General features: G+C 38.0%; 2 protein-coding genes across 11 annotated transcripts in view; both read left to right on the top strand.

Moving 5' to 3' along the window:
• CD44 (CD44 molecule (Indian blood group)) overlaps positions 1 to 23,964 on the top strand; it is a 58,921-nt gene that overhangs the window by 19,932 nt on the left and 15,025 nt on the right. For 3 of the 10 annotated variants that reach the window (XM_037395117.1, XM_037395112.1, XM_037395110.1), the window contains exons 2-10: positions 2,482 to 2,647; positions 5,795 to 5,931; positions 7,369 to 7,440; positions 8,117 to 8,356; positions 10,100 to 10,195; positions 18,599 to 18,703; positions 20,114 to 20,296; positions 22,074 to 22,235; positions 23,747 to 23,932. In XM_037395117.1, coding sequence (XP_037251014.1) covers positions 2,482 to 2,647; positions 5,795 to 5,931; positions 7,369 to 7,440; positions 8,117 to 8,356; positions 10,100 to 10,195; positions 18,599 to 18,703; positions 20,114 to 20,296; positions 22,074 to 22,235; positions 23,747 to 23,932 — 1,347 coding nt within the window. The remainder of the gene's footprint in view (positions 1 to 2,481; positions 2,648 to 5,794; positions 5,932 to 7,368; positions 7,441 to 8,116; positions 8,357 to 10,099; positions 10,196 to 18,598; positions 18,704 to 20,113; positions 20,297 to 22,073; positions 22,236 to 23,746; positions 23,933 to 23,964) is intronic. The other 7 variants (XM_037395116.1, XM_037395114.1, XM_037395120.1 and 4 more) reach the window with 5 other exon arrangements.
• Positions 13,987 to 18,588, top strand: LOC119151317. Its single transcript, XM_037395121.1, has 2 exons — positions 13,987 to 14,656; positions 14,741 to 18,588. Exons 1-2 carry the CDS (start codon positions 14,482 to 14,484, stop codon positions 15,577 to 15,579), a joined length of 1,014 nt encoding a protein of 337 aa, XP_037251018.1. The 5' UTR covers positions 13,987 to 14,481; the 3' UTR covers positions 15,580 to 18,588.

Genomic DNA, 23,964 nt, shown 5'->3' with positions numbered 1-23,964 from the left:
GTTCCTCATTCTTGCGTTCAAAACCTCTCATGACATGGCTATTATCAGAGAAATTTCAGTAGAATTCTTTCCCTGGAAGGAAACAGATGTGTCAAAATAAAGGCATTTTGAGAAAATGTGTTAGCCTCGTACAAATTTTACGAAACTAAATATTATGTCCTCTTGGTATTTTGTATAACATATGATAATAAAAATATTAAGAACTGTAATCATCAACGCTGTTAAACAGCTATGCAGTGTATATCAGTTTTGCCTACATTAAATGTTTTTGTCAGCCTAAATAATTGGGGGTGGGTGTATGTGTATGTAGGTGGGAGAAGAGGTATTTTTTGCGTTCTTTTTGTGGAAAGGCAATCTGTGTAACCGTAATGATTAATTCTGTTGCCTATAGTAAAAGTATTTAAGATTGGAAGCAAGCTTTTGAGCAACTTCGGACAAGCAGTCATCAATACTATTGGACTCTTACCTATGCTGCCACTAATGGCTGTCTTCTTATACACCATACAGTCTGGATGTTATCTGGTATTTTATCTCCTTGATTGTTTCCTGTTACCTGTGGAAAGGAACATTCCTTCCAATTTACATAGAGTAGATATGCTGTAGATCAAACAAACTCAGTTTCCCAATGAACAAAAGCAACTGAAGGAAGAGTGCATGCCTTAATTACTATAATTTGCTTTCACATCTGTGCCATAGAAGAAAATAGACCATCAAGCAAAAATGACATTAGGGAAGTTGCTTGTTATTCACAACAGAATGTGTCAATGCAAACATGAATGAATTGCATTTCTGGTCTTCTAGGAAAACAGTCATTATATGGCATCATTTATTTCAAATAGATGGTATGGACACCCACTTTTGATATTTGGAGAAAACTGGTCTATTTTTGCCTTTCTTGCACATGGAACTGCGATTACAATTAAGATAAAAATGAGTCATGCTCCTCTGGTCACTGGGTGTATTAGGCGACTCCAATTAAATGTGCTTTGTAGTTGTCATTCTAGTCTGGAGTTGCAACCACTTTTTTCTCTTGAGGGAAAGGTGGGGCAGGAGCAAAGTTAATTCACACTGCTTTGAAGCATCCTGATCCTTCCCCATTTTCTCTGCACACATTATTATTCTTATTTGTATTAGTATTATTATTAACTCTTTCTTAGCTGTTGCTGTTAAAAAAAAAAGATGTTAAATGTTTATTTTTCCTTTCATTTTACTCAGTCAGACTTCCCTTGGACTATACTGTTTCCCCACTGTACCTGTTGCATTGTGTAGGCAGTATCTTTCCAACATAAAGACGAATGGAGTGTGATGTCCTCTGAGCCTCTAGCCCTTATGCCTTTCACCCGGTGTCTGTAGTGAATTGTATGCAGCGTGCCCCTCCCGTAGGCTTTGCACATGCTGCTTGTTCAGGGTTCCTGAGCTGAAGGCCAGAAAACAAATTGCACAACATAACTATGGGACCTAATTTTTTTAATCATCTTATTATTTTTACCCTGATACTGCTTGCCATTGGAAGTTACTTCCATGTGCAAACCTTTGAAGTATTATTGAATTAAAATCTGTCTAAGACATCCTTTAACATTAAGTAGGCTTACTGCAGCACATATTGAAACTCTGGCATGGCTGGCAGCAAGGTGTTTGTGTGTGTGTGTCAACTCAGCCAGAGGAAGCCTTTCAAAATGGAGGGAAATACTGGCAAGATGCATGAGCAGGGAGCAAGAAGTTCACTCGTGAATTCTTAGATAATGTGTATTTGACGCTTTTCTATCTGTCCCAGCAGGCTGAATAAGAAGAGCTTAAAGATTATCTTTCAGGGTGTATTTAACAGTATAATGTTGTTCTGGCCAGAATATCTGTGCAGCTCACTTAGTTTTTGTCTCAGGTAGATCATGCAACATCAAACCAATGCAAGCTTTCTGCTTTTATCTAGTCAGTAACAGGCACACATTGCTTGAACTAGGTCTGAAACTGGGGATTGACATATATGTTCATAAAACATGATTCACTGTGAAGGGATCACAATGAGATAATTAAGGAACCTCATGATCATAAAGGTTTTTATTATACACCATTTCATCTTTAAAAAATTATGTTATGAATGAAATATTTTATTTTCAAATACATTTGAATATTCAGTTAGCTTTGCAGCAATGTGGCTTCCGAGACTTTCAGAATGTATTTACATCTTCTGTATGTTATTTTTAATGGAATTTTGCAAGAGCTAGGTACCTCACGAAAACATGCTGTATTGCTATTTTTGCAAAGCAAATCTGAAGTTCTGGCTTGTGTCTCAGCCCAAAGAAGGGAAGTAGTAAGAAGGTGATTGAAAATGTTAGTGCTGTTTCTGAACAGATCGGTGGCTGCTACTTGTTGCTGGTTCACATTGAAGCACTATAATTGAAAATAAATAATTTCTGTGTCTTTGGCGAAGCATTAAATCCAACAATTTGTAAATACTTTTTTTTTCTTTTCTTTTGATAACAGAATTCAATGTAAGTTGCAGATATGGAGGAGTTTTTCATGTTGAGAAAAATGGTCGCTACAGTCTCTCACAACCTGAAGCAGTTGAACTCTGCAGAGCTCTCAACAGTACATTGGCAACACTAGAGCAGTTGAAGAAAGCTCATGAACTTGGATTTGAAACTTGCAGGTAAAGAAATCCTTGAAAAAGTAATATATCATGACAAGTCCATGCATCCATGCTATAGTGTAATACTTAAAGTTGATTTCATATAGCTGTTAATTACATGGCTATATCAGCCCTCACGTAAGATATTCTGTGATGAACAAAATGTTTTTGTGCATGTATGCTCTGGGTCCAATAATAAATAAATCCTTGACTGCCTATACTTTTTAGCAATTATCTTTAAGAAATCATAGCTTCTTACAGATAAAATCTAAACATAACAAAAGATTGACAGTATAATGAACTAATTAGGAAGATGTTCAGATCATACTGTATCACTGACTAATTGGTAAGATAAGTATGTGACAAGTATTTATGATTTTTAATGACCTGATGTAAGGTCAAAGACTGAAGATGTTATAGACAGTATAGGGAACTCTGTCTTGTCAAGACACAGTAAAAAGCAGCAAGTGGTACTGTGGGGATGATATCTTAATATCCCAGTGAAAAAATGGCCAGAGTATTAAGCATTGTTATAATCTGTGAATGGAAAAGTTTCAGAAGACAGCCATAAAAATTACCACAAAACCCAAAACCATGTCGTCAAGTGACTTAATTACCCTCTGCAATTAATAATGTGTAGGGCAACAAATACAGATAACACAAAGCCTTCAGTTTAGCAAAAAATAACTTAAACTACAAGACTGGAAGTTACTCACAAAAGATTTTGGATTAAAAAAAAAAAAAAGAGTACCAATATGTACTAACAAAGTATGTAAGGATAATGATTATTGGCTGAAACAACTTGCAAGATTTCTAGTATATTCTTTGTCACACCAGAATTGATAGTTTTCAGGATTAAATATTTTCCCCAACAATACATTCTGTTCAAACAGTAATCAAGTTGTGACGGTCCTATGGTCTGTAAATACATCAGACAACGTGATCCTGCAATCTTGCTTTACAAAATATGTTATACATTTTTTATGCAACTCATCTTAAACATTCATATGCAGAAAAGAGATTAAACTCAGGAGCTGTAAATCTGAAGTTTTTGATCAACATAGATTCATGTTGGTAAACCATTATAAAGTTGAAATAACTTTCAGTAGATTTTCAACTTTATTATAATCTAAACCAAACAACAAATACAGAGAAATGGAGTTTATCTATTAACTGATTGGAGTAGAAAAATTCAGTGGACATTTCTCCAGAAATTTAAGACTTTCATTCTGATATCATGAGAAATCGTACTACCATCAATACTGCTTGAAACTTCCCTGTGAATTATTTCATTTCAATTTAGTCAGTAGTGCTTTACTTTTTTATCACCTAATGCATGAACGTTCTTTCCCACTGGTTTTCAAGCCTATGAGAATTGAATAAAGCTCCTTTCAAATTAATAGTATCCATATAAAGTAATTTGTAATCATGGAAAAATACACATGCAATGCCTTGAAAACATTCTTATACATATAAATGTCATACACTGCTGTTGATGACAGCACATGACACATCCATTTTTACAAGCATTGTGCCATGCAGGGTGGTGAAAGTGGTGGACAATAGTGCCAGGGAACAATGGATGGAAAATTCTTACAAGGTTCTTCTGTGAAAAGTAAGAATGTTGTTTAAATTGGTACCGCATAAAGACTAGAAACAATTCTTTACTCCGAGGGAAAAGTCCTGCATAACACAGTAGGCATGTTCTTTCTCTGGCATTAGCATATGACCATACTTAGCTTTCTGAATTGTCCAGCACCACACAATATGTAGAGACTAAGGTTCAAATACTAACTGAAGACCTAGGGGCAGAGATTTCTCATGCTAGCAATTATGAATACTCTGCAATGTGAAAAGTCTTCTCTGAAGTTAAAATATAAAGATAATTGAAAGAAGGAGTAGAGGGATTTTATTTTTTTTTTTTGCAGTAGGGAGCTGTACTTTTTCATTAATGTTACAATTCTCCATAATTTACTGTTTAGAGAGGGATAGATTTGGACATGTAAGTCATGTAGATAGGATTCCTTTCTCTGTTCCTTCTGGTTAGTCCTCCCACCCTCTTAATTTCATTTGTTGATCTTGTGCTAGAAGTCCTTGTCAGTAAGGCTAGGCTCTTATCAAGCTTTAGTAGGAGAGAAAAAATGTACTGCATATAATCATCAAAATACATGAGAATGGTGGGTGACTAGGATGAATCAACAGACCATAACACAAGTAGGTGATTAATGGATTATAAAGTGTCAATGTTAAAGGCTTAGTTGGAAGTGTGAATAAAGCAGTTTATAATTCCACTCAAAAGACTGTTTCAGAATTGCAAGTATCTGCATGTTAGACATGTAACTGGAATGGGGCTCACAAATAAAAAACTGCAAAGCTATGAAATTTATTCATCCCTGAGAAATTGTACTTCTGAAGAAGTAAACCAAAAACCAAACCAAACCCAAGTTCTCGTTAACATTGTATTACACCTCCTAGCTAAATATACTGGAATTAATCAGGTGTTACAGGATTGCAAAATAGTAATAATGCATTGTGCAATATGGAGCTTTGTTAGCCACAGTCATCCCTGAAATATATGAGCTCTGTACATAACAGCCATTTTTCAAATGAAAAATACAGAAAGAATTTGTGGATGAATGAGTGTTGTATCTGAATATTTTACCAAGCTGTCAGCTTTTGCACAAAGGGATGTGTCCTACAGTCATTCTCTAAATTTGCTCAGGTACTACAAATTGAGCCCCCAGCATTTCAGTGTGAAATGTCACTGAGCAGAATGTTATGCTCAAAGAAATGAAAATGTGACTCCCTGAAGAAAAAAGAGGCCAGTCTTTAGTGTCACAGCCTCACACTGCCTCCCAGTCCCTCACCTTTGTTGCCTTGCTTTGGAACCAATTGTCTTAGATAACAAGATACTCAATTGAAATGGGTTTAGCTCTAGAAATTACATGCAGAGTGGTGTTGAGTGGCTGGAGACTGATGTAGCTACCATGTGAGAAAGGAACATCCTTCATATAAAAAAAAAAAGTATGCAAAACACATGCATTTTTTAAAAATAATGTAAGTTGAAAATAATGGCCTCTTCATAGCTTCTTCATGTTTGGATATCTGGAACATTTCTATCACCTGCTATAATATTTAATATGGTATATTTTCCTCTGTTCTTCACAGGTATGGTTTTGTGGTGGGGAATATTGTTATCCCACGAATCAATCCCTATCATCTTTGTGCAGCAAATCATACTGGCATTTACAAACTTTCAGCAAACACAACTGGTCGGTATGATGCATACTGTTACAATGCAACAGGTACGTATATGCTTTTATGAAGTATTTTAGATGCAGATTAACAATAACATATGTAATCTATTTAAGGTACTAGAATGAGGACTTCTGTATTAAATATCATCATTTTTTCAGCTGAGAAGTAATATATTTTGTCAGCCTCTAGAAGTGTATCTGTAATGCCAGCAATGAATTTGACTCATTTTGTCATTAGTGTGTTTTGAACTAAACCACTTTCTCCACTTGGGACTAGCTTAGTAGCTTCAGAACAGCTTGTTACAATGGCTTAGGGCAGTGAACCACTGCAGCAGTGAATCTAAAGGGCACCAACTGTTTTAGGCTATGGTGTTCAGCTTGTTTGTTCATACACATACGAGCTTCTATAGCAAACAACAGTTATTTGTGTTAAGGCATACTAGGAGTGGCTGCCCCCCGCAGCAGCCCTACAGCCTGGGCTGGCCACCTGGCCCAGGCCCATGGATGTGGCTTCTGCTCTGCTGCTTGCAGGTTCATCCAGTATTTGCTCTCAAGCAAGTTGCCATTTACACATTAGGCAGTTGGATAGCCATGCGGGTCAGAAGCAGACTGTTTTTGTCCAAGGTTTTGAACTTTGTAGTAGTTGGAAATATTTTGCTAGATTACTAAGAAAATGTAGATAATCATGTGACAGATGCTGGACATAGTATTTGAAGATAAAATCTGGACTAATGTAAATGTCTTAAATTTTGGTAGATTATTACTTTCACAGTGGAAACAGAAAGATCTTACAGAAAGATGCAATCAAAATTCATTGATGATTTGAATGGCAGTGACATTTTTATATTTTGTTCTTCATGGTCATATCATTAAAAATCCTCTTTGCATTAGCATAGTATCAGGTGAGCTGCCATCCTCTGTCACCCATGGATGACTCTTCTGCTACAACGATGCCCATCCCCACCAGAGCTTTAGAACACCCCCTGAGTTGCATTCCCTTCTGGAGCTATAGGCAGACTCACACACTGGCCCCCGAGCATGGCACTGCAGCCTGCTCCCCAGTGTTCCCCAGTGCTCCCCAGACCAAGGCACACTCTGCCTGTGCAGAGCCTTCAAAGGAGGGAATGGGGTGCCTCCAGCTAAAGAGGATTAGAGCTGCCACTGCTACCACAGCAGGGCTCTATGCATTGCAACGGGGCCATAGGGCTATTCTAACTGACGTTAACTGCAGCCATTTTCTGGAATGGTTATGGGAATGGACAATCTCATCGTTAGCTGGCAGAACATTCTTGAAGTGCCCTACCTGGGAAGGAGCGAAAAAGGAACATAGGTAGATCAGTGAATAACATTTGATTTGGAAACTGGTTTTCAATTGTCCACTTCTGAAGCTGACATTTTGTGATTGTGTACAATTAATATGGGTATACACGTGACTTTGTTCTCAATTTTCTCAAATTAATATTTACTACTTTTCTCCTTTTACAGAAACAAGAGACAAAGCATGTGAGCCAGTTGAAAGACTAGATACTTCGTTCCTCAATAATCAGGGTGAAATAGGTATTGTATTGATTATATTGTTTCAACTGCCACTTGTTTCTTTTTAGGATCTGGTTATCTTTCTTTATGTAAAAAATTGCTAATATTAAATATTAAGCAAAACATGATAAAAAGAAATCAAGGGATGTTCAACAAAAATTAAAGCAATTAGTCACTTGTCTTCCCCTAAATGCTATGGAGATTGGCTCATCTTAAGGTGTTACCAAACATCTTTTATATAGGTATTTGACATTTTTTAGCACTTCAGAGCTGCTAATGTTTCTTTGACATATAGAACTTGCTTAAGGCAGCAACCCTTGTACATCTCATTTGAGCTGCTGGCTAGAAAAGCAGCTGGAAGTGGAAGAAAAATCATAATGAACTATTTGTCGAATTCTAAAATTCTGATTGACTTTACAGAGGCCAAGATTTTATGTTCGAAATCAAAATGTCTGATCAAAATATCAAAATATTTGATGCAGAGTAGGCCCTGTATGTTTGACAAATATATAGATACAGTTTAGTGATGTATGATCTAGACAGATTAGATAGGATGGCAAAAATAGATGGACTGATATTAATCCACAGCTGTTTCTCTTTATTTTTTTGTTATAGGACATAAACTGTATAGCATTACTGATATATAGCTATATAGCTCCTTGGTAGTATCAACTGCTTAATCTCCTCTTTCCAACAGTCATTGACAACGCAGATGGCTCACGTTATACTGCAGATGGCACGCGCCATAGTGGAGAGTCCTCAACATCAGGTGCCGATGATGAAAATATAGGTAGTGGATCAACACATGACACAACTCCCATGGATACCTCCATCAGGAGATCCAGCCCTTCTTATTATGGAAGTGTTACTCCAGTCTCACAGCTGCCAGATCATTCTTCTGGAGCAGGGGAAAGAGAAATTCATAGAAAAGATTCTGGTAAGGGCAGTATGTTGCCACTATATCCCCTTTAAAATACCGGAAAAAAGGATCACATTACTAGTTAAAGGATGTCACGAGGGAATAAGAATCACTGTCTCTAATTTATATCCTGGAGAAGTAAAAGGAAAATGTGTGTCTTTGAAAGAAAACAGAAGCATTCTGAATTTGTAAGGATTTTTTTGATTGCATGGAAATACAAAGCAGACACACATCAGCATAGTTTCCTACATAAACCTTCCCAGAATGTTGAGAACAGACAGTTCTAAAAATTTGCTCTTGTTCTTATTAAAATTAAAATCAACATGGCCTGACAATGTGCGCTTGCAGCCCAGAAAGCCAACTGAATCCTGGGCTGTATCAAAAGCATGACCAGCAGGTCAAAGGAGGTGATTCTGCCCCTCTACTCTGCTCTCATGAGACCCCACCTAAAGTACCCAGGTGCCCCCAACCAAAAGAAGGACATGGACCTGTTGGGGCGAGTCCAGAGGAGGGTCATGAGGATGATCAGAGGCCTGGAGCACCTCCCCTATGAGGACAGGCTGAGAGAGTTGGGGTTGGTCAGCCTGGAGAAGAGAAGGTTCCAGGGAGGCCTTCCAGTACCTAAAGGGGGCTTATAAGTGGCTTATAAGGAAGATGGGGACAGACTTTTCAGTAGGGCCTGTAGTGACTGGACAAGAAGTAATGGTTTTAAACTAAAAGAGGGTATATTTAGTTTAGATATTAGGAAGAAATTCTTTACTGTGAGGGTGGTGAGGCACTGGCACAGGCTGCCCAGAGCAGCTGTGGATGCCCCATCCCTGGCGGTGTTCAAGGCCAGGCTGGACGGGGCTGTGAACAACCTGGTCTGGTGGCAGGTGTCCCTGCCCGTGGCAGGTGGGGTGGAACTAGATGATCTTTAATGTCCCTTCCAAAGCAAATCGTTCTATGATTCTATGAAAATATTTATTCATTAAAGGTTCAAAAACATATCTAGCAGTGAATACAGAGAGGTTAGTGAAGCAGAGGGTATGGGTATATAGAGATAAGGGTAACATATTATCTGCTCTCTAAAAGGATGAATTGATGATAATAAGAACATGAATGAGTTACAGTACAAGTGATTTTCTACACATACAAGGGCTTTTTTAGGACATCTTACTACAGCATATTACAGAATGCACAGAGATACAAAACAATCAAATTAAAATGTTATTAATATCTTCTTCCTTGTTTTTCCACATAGTTAGCATGATGAAAGGTAAATCCTAACATTCTTTTCCTAAGGGACTGGGATCAGAGCCATTTCCCAAGGTGTATGCCATGTGCTTCAATTGTTTACCATGACAACTCTTTATCAACTCTGCTTACATGCAGAGTTTAGATTTTTGGACTAAATGTCAGGATATATTTCAGTAAAGAGGGGAATACAAATAACTTCACTCATTGCTCTAGAATCCCTGTCCAGATAGTGTACAGGTACGGTTAGAGATTGTATCACATGAACGGATCATCACCAGAATGTTCATTGTCACTGTAATACATACTCCTCATGAAATAATCAGTTTTGGTGATATCCTTACTATGTTAGTAAAGTAAGGCTATTAAGGTTGAATTTATGAAGAACCTAGTCTGTATCTTTCTTCTCTCTTGGACCAATAAATGAAGGCATGAAGCCTGTAGCATAGAGTAATTGAAGTAGTTGTGAGTACTGGGTTACAACTCAGCTAATGAAATAGTAATGGTTCATCCATCACCATACAGATGATGAAGTTTCTCCTGTATCACCTGACATCTCTTTGGTGACAGCAGCTGACGATGTCCCTGAAAAAGATGGTGGACAATATCCTGCAAGTACTAGTAAGATTTATGCATTATAATAACTACTTGAAATATAGATTGCATTAAAACTGCTTTCTTCTTCCAGCAGGAGATTCTGGTAAGTGGTGAAGTATACATCACCTCCAATTTTGGAAAGACATTGAAAGACAGTACTTTCCAGACTGGTTAAGTCAGAAATAAACTTGACTCTCTGGGACAAGGGGAGCAACAACATTTACTATTTATTTACTTCAGTGCTTATACTTGAGTTCAGAAGGCCCGTTCTGTGTTTCCCACTGCTGTTTTATCATGCCTATTTACTCTATGAGGCACCACAAATTAGTGCAACTTTTCAATTATCACTTGAAGTCAATTTATTTCTGAGGTAGAAAAGGACATTTTTGTCAATTTGTGATGGAAGTGTCTGTGATTCTAATGTATTTATGTTTGTGAATGTGGGTAATCCACATCAAAACCATGACCTCACTCACAAAAGTGGTGCTTTAAGTGTCAGTTGCAAGTGCCAAGCTACTTGTACACTGCAAAAACTAATTTTGACTTTGTTGATGGCAATATGCATAAGAAAAACCTGGGGCCTCCACAGGCTTTGAGGGGTCAAAAGAGCAATAGCCATTTTCTCTGCTTTGTCCTTAAATAACTGTAATGAGTGGGAAAACCTGCTTGTGATGTTTTTATCAAATATGCAGTGCACAACAGCTACAGCAAATAAAATACTTTTAAAGTCATCTTACACATTTTAATGTGTAACTGTACATATATTCACTCTGCTTCTTAAGTTTAGAGTGATAATGATATTTGCTCCAGAAAATAAAGTGAACTTAAAACGAGAACATTTTAATTATACAGAGTACATCACTAGAGATATGATATAGTAAAGACTGAACTGGTAGAAATGAAAGTTTCTTCCTGCTGACTCCTTTTTTCCCCACCATGGAAGCCCTCAATGGTGAGGAATTTGCTTAATTGTTTGTTGATTGCTGATAGTTTTGCTACAAAGTGTGGCCTGTAAGGGCAGGGTGGCAGGAACAGGGGGGCATGCAATGAATCCCACTGATAACAGTGGGGGGGTTTCTGCTTGACTCTGGTGGTGATATTTCCTGTATTTGCTTTTGTACACATGTGTTACTGAATTCTTCCTTGTACAGATGTTTCTGTACCCTTTGCAAAAACCTGTGCATTGCTTCTAGACAGGAAATCCTTCGGTTTTCCTTTTACTACTTGATTATCAAATGTATCAATCCTAAATATGTATGTCCATTTCTGTTGCTAACAGTTCTCTCTCATGGGCATGACTATTTTACAGAGGGAAAACTAGAGGTATTTTAGTATTTTAAAGATCAAAATAACTATAGAGCTATGTAATAAAAAATGTCAATACTGATAGATATGAATCACACAAGTGATAGCATTGGCATGATTGCTTATTGGTTTAGAATTGATAGAGTGATTCTCTGGGGAAAAAAAAGACTATGAAGGTACTGCACCTGGCCTTTTCTGATAGCTTCAGCTATTACTCAGAAACATCACTTTAAAGCCAGACAGACCCATTTCATTTAATTTTACTGCATTACAAACAAATCAGGAATTTAGCACTCCTTTCAGAAGAATAAGCTATGCATCTCTGTGAGAAGTCATCAAATATTCAGTCGCATAGGAGAAAGTTACACAGAGAACAACCGAAAAAGACAATAAAGCCATACCCCAATGTCTGCTATTCACATTGCGCAGCAGTTCAAGCTCATTGGAATATCCTAGCCACAATTTAATTTCCCGGTGAAAAATCCCACAGACAGGAAAGTAGAAAATTAAGAAATGAGTAATGAAAACTATTTGGCATATATCTTCACATAGGTGGCTAAAGATACATCCATCTAATTCTACAGTGTGTGAAAGTCTCAAACAAAACCAGTAGCTTTCCACCTATTCCACACACTATTTGTAAACTAAAAGTTTGGTGAAAAGGTGTCTAGCTTGATCAAAACATTTCTTTGGTATGGGCTTAAAGTGAACAACTGCCACAAATCCTTGTTCTTCAGATGATCCCCTTTCATTATTTCCTTGGTTTTGGACATTATTGATGATGTTCTCCATCAAGTTTATGGTCCAGATTAATACAGTGCTAGCTCTTTGCCATTGACGTTTTCTCCTGTCTGAAACAACTTTTTCTTTTTGTTACTAACAAGTTATAGTTCATCTGTAGATGTGCCATGGATCAGATGTCATAAAATTCTGTTGCTGATCAATGAAATACTTCCCTAAGTTATCAGAGCGAATTACTGAAAAGTGACTGCAACTGCTTTCTTTCATCCATATAAAATAGATATTTTAATGCTCTGGTGGAATTTCCTTTCATTTTGTTTGGGGCATTCCATGGGAAAAAAATCTCATCAATTAAAAAAGTCTTTTGTCCATACTTTGGCTGATATGACAGGAAAGCATCTGCATTGATATTTTTTATGTGGAGGGAAGCCATGAATATACTCATCACTTAGAAAATGAGCTCCTAAGGCTTGCCGTGGAAAGCAGGTGGAGGTGAGAATTTTGCTGTGATTACAGCAAGTCAGATGGAAATTACTTAGTTACTCAGTTATTTTCTTGTTAATTGATTTTTTTTGGCATTATCATTTTGTTCACAGTTCCATCCTAAAGCTCCAAATCTGAGGCTACCTGGCTTTTGATGATCTGTTGCTCAGAGATCAGATTTTGAACATCCAGGTTTCCCATTTTCTGACACAAATGTCAGAATAGTACTAATAATACTATTTTTAGGGAGCAACTAGAGACTGTGAGAAGAGACAGTATTTATTTAGTCAAGGACAGCTTTTCAGGAAGGCAAAATCTGTTAGGTTTTGCTTCCAAAATAGCTAAACCTTTTGCTTCCAAAATAGCTAAACCTTGACAAAGTGCATTTCCGAGTTGAAGTCTATACACTTTGTACACTTTGGAGTTTACAGATAAGCAAAACGTAACTACTGCAGGCTGAATAACATCAGTTCATCCTGTTTGATTATTGGAACTTCGATTCCTAGGCCTTGTATTTTCCAGTGCTTTCATATATTGCACAAAAATTGATCAAAACTGGTGTCTTTGATATTAGTCTTCAAGGTATATTTCTAACTGAATTTTAAAAGATTTTTTTCTGAATGAAAAAAAGTACATGATATCTTTTCTTCATCTTCAAGATATAGAAGTGAGATGGTCTAAGTGCTGGTAAAAATATTCCTTGTGAGGAACTGGCAGAATAAAAATATTTCCAGAGAAACATGAAAATTATTTTGCTTTCTTTTGGTGAATATGTGTATGATTTGAAGTGCAGCTCTTCTTGCAAACTTTGCTTCTCGTTTATTGATGGATAACTTAATAGAGAGAAAGGTTAAACCATTCAATGCCTTGCTTGAGGGATTTCAGTTTCTGTGGTGTGCATGCTTCTATTAGCTTTGAATGCTTTTTGTCAAAATACTGGGGCATATTGCACATAAATTACCTATTTTGATCTGCCTGAAAATGCTATGCTGAATTCATTGACTTCAGTGGACTTTCAGAGCTGGTAACGCAATCTTATACTTTAGTAGAATGTTTCAAACTTCACTTACACTAAAAACATTGGATCTTGTTGCTGTTGAGGAATGTAATGAAACCACAGGTTCATACATTCGTCTTGCACTCACATCCATCTCAGTGGCTTGAGCATGCTCAGGGTGCCGGTGCTAGTGGACTTGACTTTGCTGGAGGAAAAGTGCTTCTCAAGAAATAATAACAAGATCTTGGTTGAATGAACCATGTCCTAACAGCTCCAGGACCTCATCATGAAAACCTGGAGAAAGCCACCACCCAAGCTCAGTGGGATCTGATCTCAAACCACTGGTGGTGGTTGAACCCTGCAGAGAAGACGCAAGAACCCACGCAAGCAACCAAGGGTAAAGGATGTAATGCTAAGGGGGCTCTTTGGTTAGGGGCGGAATAACCAGGGCACCGGGGCAGCAAGCTTCAGAAGCATTGAGTGGAGGGGGGTTGAATGTGTGGTGTATGTCACTGCTTTTCGTTACCATGTGTTAGAAGCGAGAAAAGCAAAGTATTGGGCTACCTCTCACTGACTAATTTTAGTAGCGATAGAGCAGCTGTCCACATGGCTCATGTACTGCAGAGATATTCCGTGTTTCTGAAAGTGATGAGTATGTGAGTCATTTTATAAAGGACATACTTGGGTTTTTCTTTTTTTCCTGTTGGAGGCAATTTAGAAGTAGACTATTCCAAGAGAAGGATTTGTGGGGGAGAGGAAGAAAATATTTTCAAGCCAGTACACTATGCTCACTCTGCTAGAAGAGGACGAAGCATGGGTAGTGCTGCAAGCACGCACAGGGCACCGAAATGTAGCTAAGAGCCACACTGGGGCAGGTTCAGCAGGCCCATGGCAGAGTGGTGCATCCCTTGTGGGTGGAAGAACCAGGAGGAGATACAGACTATGGGAAGCACAGTGCTGTACACTCACCTCTGTGATTCTAAGGCTGCATGTAGGGGAGACAGGAAAGCATAACTGCGGTCAGCAGAAGACTTGTGGGTTAGGGATTCATGGCAGATTTAACATCATCACAGCAGATGTGATCTCAAGTGGCAATGGTTCAGATGATGAAGACTCTTCAGAGGACATGATTTACCCAACAGTGTTTCCAGACTGGGACAGGAGTGTGACCAAGAACGAGTATGCTCCAAGTACTAGTAAGGAACTTCCTTTCTCTTTTGGTGGTTTCTTGCTTCTTTTTCCTGACCTACCTGATGTTCCTCCTCCTTTGCCACACATACCCTGTGTGAAAATTGGATGCTCTCCTGTTCATCTCTTGTTTCAAGCACACCTCCTGTGCCACGGGAAATACTCATTTAGATTTCTGAGGCCCATATCCCTAGAAGCACGATCTTCCATGGCTTCTAGAATTGACACCTTGCCTCTATATCTTATTTGTGGGCTTCCCTCATGGCATGTTGTATCTCAAGGAATAATTCCTCTTTGGAAAGAGATTCCAGCCTCTACACATATGGCACAATTGTTTCCGTTTTCATGCCAATACTTATTTGTCTTGCTTCACACACTAGACAAAAAGGTTGTAGATTCATGTAATTTTTCTAAACAAAAATCTCTTTCCATCCTTAAATGCCTGTCAGAAATCTATGGAACATTACTATTTGAAATGCTATGTTCTAAGAAAATATGGTGCAGTGGTAATGTGACAGGAGTAAAGCTATGCCTCTCTCTCCATGCTATGCTGAACACCTACCTGGAAAGTGTTTCTGGTGTGGATTTTGCTGACAGCATCAGGCCAAAGGGAGTGCATGTGTCTTTTGAGTGGAATGGCTGTAGTCCTGAGCCCAGGTCCTTGGCAGCATTGGCTTCATGGGGTTCTCAGTAGAAAAGAAGGCTAAACTAATGGGTGTGCTTATTTCTGGGTGTCCTTTTTACACATCATGAATACTTCTTTCTCCTTTTGTGTGTGATTTTACATCATCTTGGTGGATGTTCCTCATTCTGGAGTCTATCTAAGGTTATCTGCTCTCTCCTGCTGGCAAAGCCTGTGAGGAACTCATTAACCTCGTTGAATGTGAAGGGCTAGTAAAGCTCCATAGGACTTTTTGATGAATCTTCTCAAGGGACCATGCTCTTTCTAGGAACTGCCACTAGTGTTCGCATCTGGCTAAATGTTTGAGGAATGTAATGAAACCACAGGTTCATACATTCGTCTTGCACTCACATCCATCTCAGTGGCTTGAGCATGCTCAGGGTGCCGGTGCTAGTGGACTTGACTTTGCTGGAGGAAAAGTGCTTCTCAAGAAATAATAACAAGATCTTGGTTGAATGAACCATGTCCTAACAGCTCCAGGACCTCATCGTGAAAACCTGGAGAAAGCCACCACCCAAGCTCAGTGGGATCTGATCTCAAACCACTGGTGGTGGTTGAACCCTGCAGAGAAGACGCAAGAACCCACGCAAGCAACCAAGGGTAAAGGATGTAATGCTAAGGGGGCTCTTTGGTTAGGGGCGGAATAACCAGGGCACCGGGGCAGCAAGCTTCAGAAGCATTGAGTGGAGGGGGGTTGAATGTGTGGTGTATGTCACTGCTTTTCGTTACCATGTGTTAGAAGCGAGAAAAGCAAAGTATTGGGCTACCTCTCACTGACTAATTTTAGTAGCGATAGAGCAGCTGTCCACATGGCTCATGTACTGCAGAGATATTCCGTGTTTCTGAAAGTGATGAGTATGTGAGTCATTTTATAAAGGACATACTTGGGTTTTTCTTTTTTTCCTGTTGGAGGCAATTTAGAAGTAGACTATTCCAAGAGAAGGATTTGTGGGGGAGAGGAAGAAAATATTTTCAAGCCAGTACACTATGCTCACTCTGCTAGAAGAGGACGAAGCATGGGTAGTGCTGCAAGCACGCACAGGGCACCGAAATGTAGCTAAGAGCCACACTGGGGCAGGTTCAGCAGGCCCATGGCAGAGTGGTGCATCCCTTGTGGGTGGAAGAACCAGGAGGAGATACAGACTATGGGAAGCATGGTGCTGGCTTCATGGCAGATTTAACATCATCACAGCAGATGTGATCTCAAGTGGCAATGGTTCAGATGATGAAGACTCTTCAGAAGACATGATTTACCCAACAGTGTTTCCAGACTGGGACAGGAGTGTGACCAAGAACGAGTATGCTCCAAGTACTAGTAAGGAACTTCCTTTCTCTTTTGGTGGTTTCTTGCTTCTTTTTCCTGACCTACCTGATGTTCCTCCTCCTTTGCCACACATACACTGTGTGAAAATTGGATGTTCTTCTCATCAACTGTTCCTTCAAAAATGACACTTCTGCAATTGGAGAAATCATATGAGGTCCATATCGATAGAATGAATATCTGTTTTATCATGTTTCATGCCTATTTGAATTCATGCATTCACTCATGATTTTCCGAGAAAGAAATGTTTACTTTTCATTTTATTATTTTCTTTTTTGTGAAACCAGTATTAAAATAATTCCAGTTCATGTTATTTATAATCTACATTTATTCTATAGTAGGCTTCCTGTCTGTGGGATAAGATTTTCAGGCACAATTTGGGAGGCCAAACCCCAAATGCTTTTCTCATTAGGAAGTATGAACAAAACAATTTCATATTTGCTGCCTTCCACACTCTTCCTATGCACTCTTCTAACATCACCTCATTTGTTTTGTGACTCAGATGGTCAGGCATGATCCAATACTACAACTCAGATATTCTAATACATATCCTTTTTCCTGATATGAACAGTCCCACAGTAATCATCTGATAGCTCTTTTTTAACTTCAAAACCCACCCATACCTAAAATCATTTTGTCTCAAAACCTGAATACCACCACATGTGAGGATCAAAGGTGAATGCTGTGCATCACTGAAGCACGCAGTCTGCTGTGTGGCCTTATGACCAGGAAATGCCCCCAGCCCTTTTTTTTTTTTCAGTATAGATTTTGCCATTAATGACTATACTTTAACAATCTTATTTGTACAAAGATAATAATCAGTTCCTTTTTTGCCCTTTCATTTATTTTAACTTGAGCACATCTTAATGCATCTTTTGTGCACTTCTTTACACAGTAGTGTTTATAATTGCTGTTTATACGCATTTTTATTTTTCTGAAAACAGTGGACTTTTTTTTTCAGTGGTGGTCTTCATTTTTAGAAGAAAATACAAAATAAATCAGTCACTTGCTTTGGGATTTTTTACTCTTTTGCCTAAGTTTTGGCTGTTTCTGGTGTTTATTTATCTTTGCATCTCCACATTGGTGACTTATTCCACACAGTGTATTGCATTCCAACTACCTTCAATGGCCTAGCGGTGTCTGCATGCTCCATGGGTGAAAGTGTATACAGTTTCTGATACACTGTGACTCTTCAGACTCTTGTGGAAGTTATATTTTATCTTTTCAATTTTAATATAACTTTCTTTAGCAATATTGGCTTCCTGGTGCCTGTCAAGGTGCTTCAGTTTTTTGCTGACTATAGCTTTTGAGCTCAGTGGTGGATATTCTAACATAAATCTGAATACATCTTGAGTACTTAGCAAGTATGCTTACATGTATTCAGACATCTACCATATTCTTTAGTCCAGCATTATTTTTCAAACTTGCCTTTAAAGTCTATAATAGCTGTAATGGTTTTGCACTATTTCTGCTATACGTTGTTCTTCTATTGCTTGTTTTCCTCATTCTTCTTGGGAAACTTTACATCTGTCCGATGCAAGGAAAAGATCAACTGGTTTTATGTAAAATGATTTGATAAGAGTAGAGAGACTACAGTTAAGCTATGCATGAATTTCCCTTTTCCGTCATCTTTATGGCATACACTAACAGTAGAGTAATAGCAGTAGATGTAGAGCATGGTCAGCGTTGAATCCTCCATTGTCCTAACAGCTGTGGACTCGCAATACAAAACACCTCTGGAAATCTCCACACAAGATCATTGGAACTCTGCCTACACAGATGAAGAGGAGCAGTATCCTAGCTCTGCTGGCAGGGGTAAAGCATTTAAGCGTTTCAGATAATATTCAGATTTGTGATGTAATTCAGTGAAGTATAACACTGTTATGGTGCAGCTGGTTGTATTTCCCATACCATTAGCCCCAGTTCAGTACAATGCCTTTATATTATTTGTACTAGAGCCCAGCCTCTTTATTCCTCTGTGAAAACAAGCATTTTCTACATCCTGTGGTAGTTCTTGCATTTATATGATTTGCCTTCAACAGATAGATACCTGTCTTTCTGGTTCTGAGATTGTTTTGAGCAGTGAAAGTTTATATAATGGGCATCAGAACAGGTGCTATAATCACCCAGAAATAATTTTTGTGATAACTTTCTTTTATTTCTGAGTATGGTTAGATCAGTTGTATTTATACATTAGTTAATTTTAACTTTTTTTTTTTTTAACAAGATAATCTATATCTATTAGGTTTAATTACAAAAATAAGGAATAATATTTGCATGAATACCCTCTTTATGAACATTTCATTGCCTGAATGTGAAGATGAATATTCCTCCAGTTTGGCTGCTTTTGGGAAATAGCGTAGGTTTCTCTAGCTGGTGACTTAGTGCATATGTAGCAGGTCTAGTTCATTCTTTGCATGCTCTGCTTAAGGACCTTTGCTTTACCTTTAATATATTCACTCACGGAAACTTCTGATACCTAAGGCAAATATATTTCACAGTGAGCTCTAATGTTCATCTTAGTGTTATAGGTGTTCCTTTTTTTTTCTGATGTATCTTTTCTAAGCCTTTTAATGTTAATTAGAAAATTTCTTATGGTGGTGGTACATCAGGTCATTTCTGGCTGCGTCTTCTCCTATGTAAACAACAGCAAATTAAAGAGTGAAGAATGAATTTATTTTACCAGTAAGAGCTTTAGTTATTTCTAAGTTTAAAACAAGTATGCTTTCAACTTTGAATATATGAACATACTTATTTCATTCAACCAGGCCCAGAAGAAATAACAATTGCCTTGGAATAAGCCTTGTAAATGTGTAATTGAGATATTGATTCAAAAGAGAAAGTTCTTCCTCTTTTTCACTTTCAAAACCCCAGATTACACAGACTCAACAGTTAAGTTAGTATTAATAAACATGAACTAGAGATGCAAGCTGTTGTTTCTAGGTGTTCCTCCCCTGCTTCTCCTATAGCTTTTCTCTGCCATTGGTCATTGGGATACTTTCCAGCACACTTAAACCTTCTTCTGATCCTGGTGACGCTTTTGTGTGATAGCGTTTCCAAAGGACTTTAGTTTTCTTTCATCTTTCATTTCACATCAAATGCAATGATGAAAAGAAAAAGCCAAAACACAAAAGCCAAGCACTCTTGTGTAGAGCATGAAGGTGAGAATAAAATGACTGGTGTTGGGTATTTTGATCATTATTGATTCAATCAACGTCTTATCAGCACTAGTTACAAGTGAGAATGGAAACCGTCAAGGACCAACCCAACATCCGCTATTAATGAACAGTGTTCATTCTGGATGGATCAGTCAAGAACAAAATCCTGCAAATACCACTTGGAGTACTGAACAACATGAATTTACTGTTGCAGGTGAAAATGATATTGAAAAGGAATCTTCTCATACAGGTAATATTACAGGTGACATTTTAGTAAATTATCAGGTTTTATTAAAGCTTTAGTTTTAGGATTTTTTAAGCTAACAATTTAGTATTCTAAGGCTGTAACAGAAATTCTGTGAGTAAACCTGAGCAATTCTGATGTTATATTATGGTCTCTTTTAATTATTCTATTATTCAGTCCTGTTTCTGGAGGTTTGTTCTCTCTCCTATTTGGATTGTGTGTCAAGACCTATAGTAGATTTCATTCTGTAACTGACTCCTATATTTTGTGTTCTGTGTCGTGCAGTCACAAGGTTTTAACAAGTTATATACCAGGATTATATCTGTAGGAAAAAGTGAATGTTCAAATAGAAAAATAACATCTTTTATATTTTTCACATATTTGGGAGCTGTGTTCACTCCCCTGGTGCAAGTCATTATTAGTCTTGTTTGCTTTTTTTTTCCCCAGTTTTTTTTTAATATGGCAATTATATCTAAAAGTTTTTATCTAAAATATCTACTCACCCCACTTTTGAACTATGAGAAGATGTACTTGTGATGAAGGAAAGAAAACAAAGCACAGAGTGGAACAAGAGAGACTTCTCTCATATTGGTTGAAGCAATTGAAACATAAAAGATAAAATACTATAAAGCTAGTAACTGAAAATTGACATATGTTAGTTTCTGTCCCTGTGAGTGTATTAAGTTTACTGATTAATGACTGATGTGCTGTACTAAGCACTGCCAATATTGAATTTAACACAGTTGTCATCTGCTCTTGCAGATTACCAAATACAGGTCACTGAAGTCAAGCATATCATAAACATGGTTTGAGATGCTGTAGAAAGTGGATCAATTCATTCAACTAAATGTAATCTTATTAGCAAAAGTTTTGTGTAGCTCACTGCTTCAGCAGACCCTAATTCCACATTCCTCTAAGTTATCAACCCCAGATGTTTCATCAACATCCTTTAAAAATCTGATGATGTAATAAAATGTATTACTGATATATGTATAAATACTATACTATACAATACCACTATAGCAATATAATTTGGCCTAGTTGCAATTAAAATTTTAACATGCTGTGGTGACTTTCTTGTGTTTTTTGATTGGGTTGGGGGTGTTAAGGAGTGGCATAACTATATAAATAAGATTCAGGTTCTCTTTTGCTGTGATTGTCTAATAAAAACTACAGACTGGTTGATACGGACAACATCATATTTTTCTAAATAACCGCAATATCAAATATTCTCCAGCTGAAAGCTGTCTTATTTGTTGTGTGCACCATTCACAAATCTACAGCATGTGAATGTCACACTTCCTTGTCTATTTTCCTGGACATGCTGCAACTAATAAAACAGTGAAATTTTGAGGGGGAAAAAATGGATATAGTCAATACACTCAAATTCTGTGATTAAAATCTTACTGGTGGGTCATATTCTTGCAGCTATTTCTGCCTTTGCTCTTCTTAATTCTGCATCAGTGGATACTGGTTTGATATTCAACCAGTACAAAGACAACAGCATGATTTGGGGAAGTAATTCTGAAAAAAAATGAGAGATCTTGATTCTGAAAAGCTCATACTCAGTTTGAGGAAGGAGTCAGTCCTATTGGTGACAGTAGGCAGCTTTTCTAAACATAAACCAGAATGAGAAGCAAATCTGCTTTAGTTCTCTTTACCATTAAATGTAGTAGACACGTGAGCAAGGCTTGTCATAGAGACAAGAACCAAAGAGCAGAATAATATGAGAAATGGATCTTTATATACTGAGTTCATAATTGCTTCACCATCATTATAACAGCTATGGTCTCCAGCCATGGAGCCAAACAGAACAACTCAGTGCAAGAGCCATTGGTGTATCCAGGCTGGGACCAGGGAGAGGATTATACTACACAACCTGCTATAATGGATAGAATTATTCCTTCCAGAGAGAATAATCATGAAAAAGAGTCTTCCACTGCAGGTACTAGTAATAATAATGTCAATTATGTGTATTTCTTCACTTCTGTCTCTCAGATGGCCTGTCTTGGAAAGATATTGCATGAACTTGTACAGAGGAGTAACTTACTGATCTCTTTAAGGCAATGATAAAAATTATAGGGTGATTAGTTTTCTCTGTGCTCGCACTGGGTGGTGGTGAGACAGAAGGTCTCAATTTTAGTTCTGTTGAAAACACTAATTTTTCACTTACCAACACCACTCTTAGTGCTTTCTGATGCTTAGTGAAGCATGAATGTGGACTTGCACCTGGCTTATTACATAAGTTCTGTTATTTGGTGGTGTCAAGCAGGCTTTACCATAAAGTTGAATTCAGATTTCTGTATATTTGCACATCAACAGGCTAATGCTTTTGATTTCTGAATATTCATCTGGGGAAAGAGTGTTCTTTTCATAGACTTTATCGAAGCATTTGTCCCTCTGATTTGTAGAATGATAAGAAAAAGGAATTTACAAAACTGGCATGACACAACATCATGATGCAGTCTCGTATAACATGTAACATTCATACCATCAAAATAATGTTCTAAAAGCATGATATGAGAAACACATGACTTATTCCTGAAATAAGAGGAAAGGTAACTTTAACCCTTTCTTAAACAGACAATGCTCAGAACCTGTTTTTGATTTTGTGAAAACTAGTTACATTCCTTTTATGGTTGCTCTGATTGTATCTCTTCTGTCTCACTGCTCCTGCCATTATACAGCATTAACAAGATATTCTGAAAAAGCAGGACAGCTTAGGAAATGAAGCTGGAAAGCTGATGACAATGAAAATAAATAAAAAGACTGTTTTCTTTTCTTCTTTATGATCCAATTAGAATTAAAAAAACTTAAAGTCTACTCTGCATATTAGGAAGAAAACAGTGTGGGTGGTGGGTTCATTGCACACCACATCACAAAGTAATTCTAGCAGGTAAAATCCTTCAGTAATGCCAAAATCTGAAGCTGATTCTGAGAGAAAATCTAGTCTTGTGACTACCATGAACAGAACAATGAAAAAGAGCTATAAGCTCTTTTCTGTAACTTGTCACCACTCAGTCTTGAGCAATAAAGGAGATGCAATGCCTTCAGAAAGGTTTATTTACTGTCAGTACTGATATCTGTAACATAAAACACACTGTAGCAGCACTTGACAGTGTTCCTGAAGATAAGGATCTGTGGTCAGCCTGGGATGCAGGTCCAGGAATTTTCCTGACTTCTGTCTCTATGTCCTTTCCCTGTGTCCACTGTCTCTGGGAATCTTTTGGATTAAGTAAAAGAGTCAATGAGAATAGCAAATGAAAATGTCTGATCATTGAGAGAGCAGAGATGATGTACAGGAAGACAGGAGGTCCCCCTTCTCATCCCCTTTCATGGTGAGAAAAGGGTAGCAGTGGTTTAAAGTGAACAGGAGACTTGAAGGTGGTGGGAATGGGAGGGGCACAGCAGCACACACAAGGAATTTACAGCTGATTAAACCATCATGGTACACAGCCGTTGCCTTTCCTGATGGTGCCTACCACGAAGACCCAACTCGGCCACCTCTGTCCTCAGATATGGAGCCAGGGCAGGGCACTGAAGGCTCCACGCACCCCACAGACGCCCCCGGCAGTGAGGTCCTCTACAGTACCACAGCTAGTACGAGGAAACCTGGCGACGACTCCTCTCTGACGGCTACCAGTAAGAATAATGGATCATACTCATTTCTCATG

Source organism: Falco rusticolus, chromosome 7 (genome assembly GCF_015220075.1).
Source record: "Falco rusticolus isolate bFalRus1 chromosome 7, bFalRus1.pri, whole genome shotgun sequence".
NCBI classification, from domain to species: domain Eukaryota; kingdom Metazoa; phylum Chordata; class Aves; order Falconiformes; family Falconidae; genus Falco; species Falco rusticolus.
This window is presented reverse-complemented; position numbering and strand designations above follow the sequence as displayed.

Coding starts and splice junctions, on each gene's coding strand:
- LOC119151317 (XM_037395121.1), top strand. CDS start 14,482: ATGCTCACTCTGCTAGAAGAGGACGAAGCATGGGTAGTGCTGCAAGCA. Junction 14,657..14,740: donor ACTATGGGAAGCACAGTGCT/GTACACTCACCT, acceptor CTTGTGGGTTAG/GGATTCATGGCAGATTTAAC.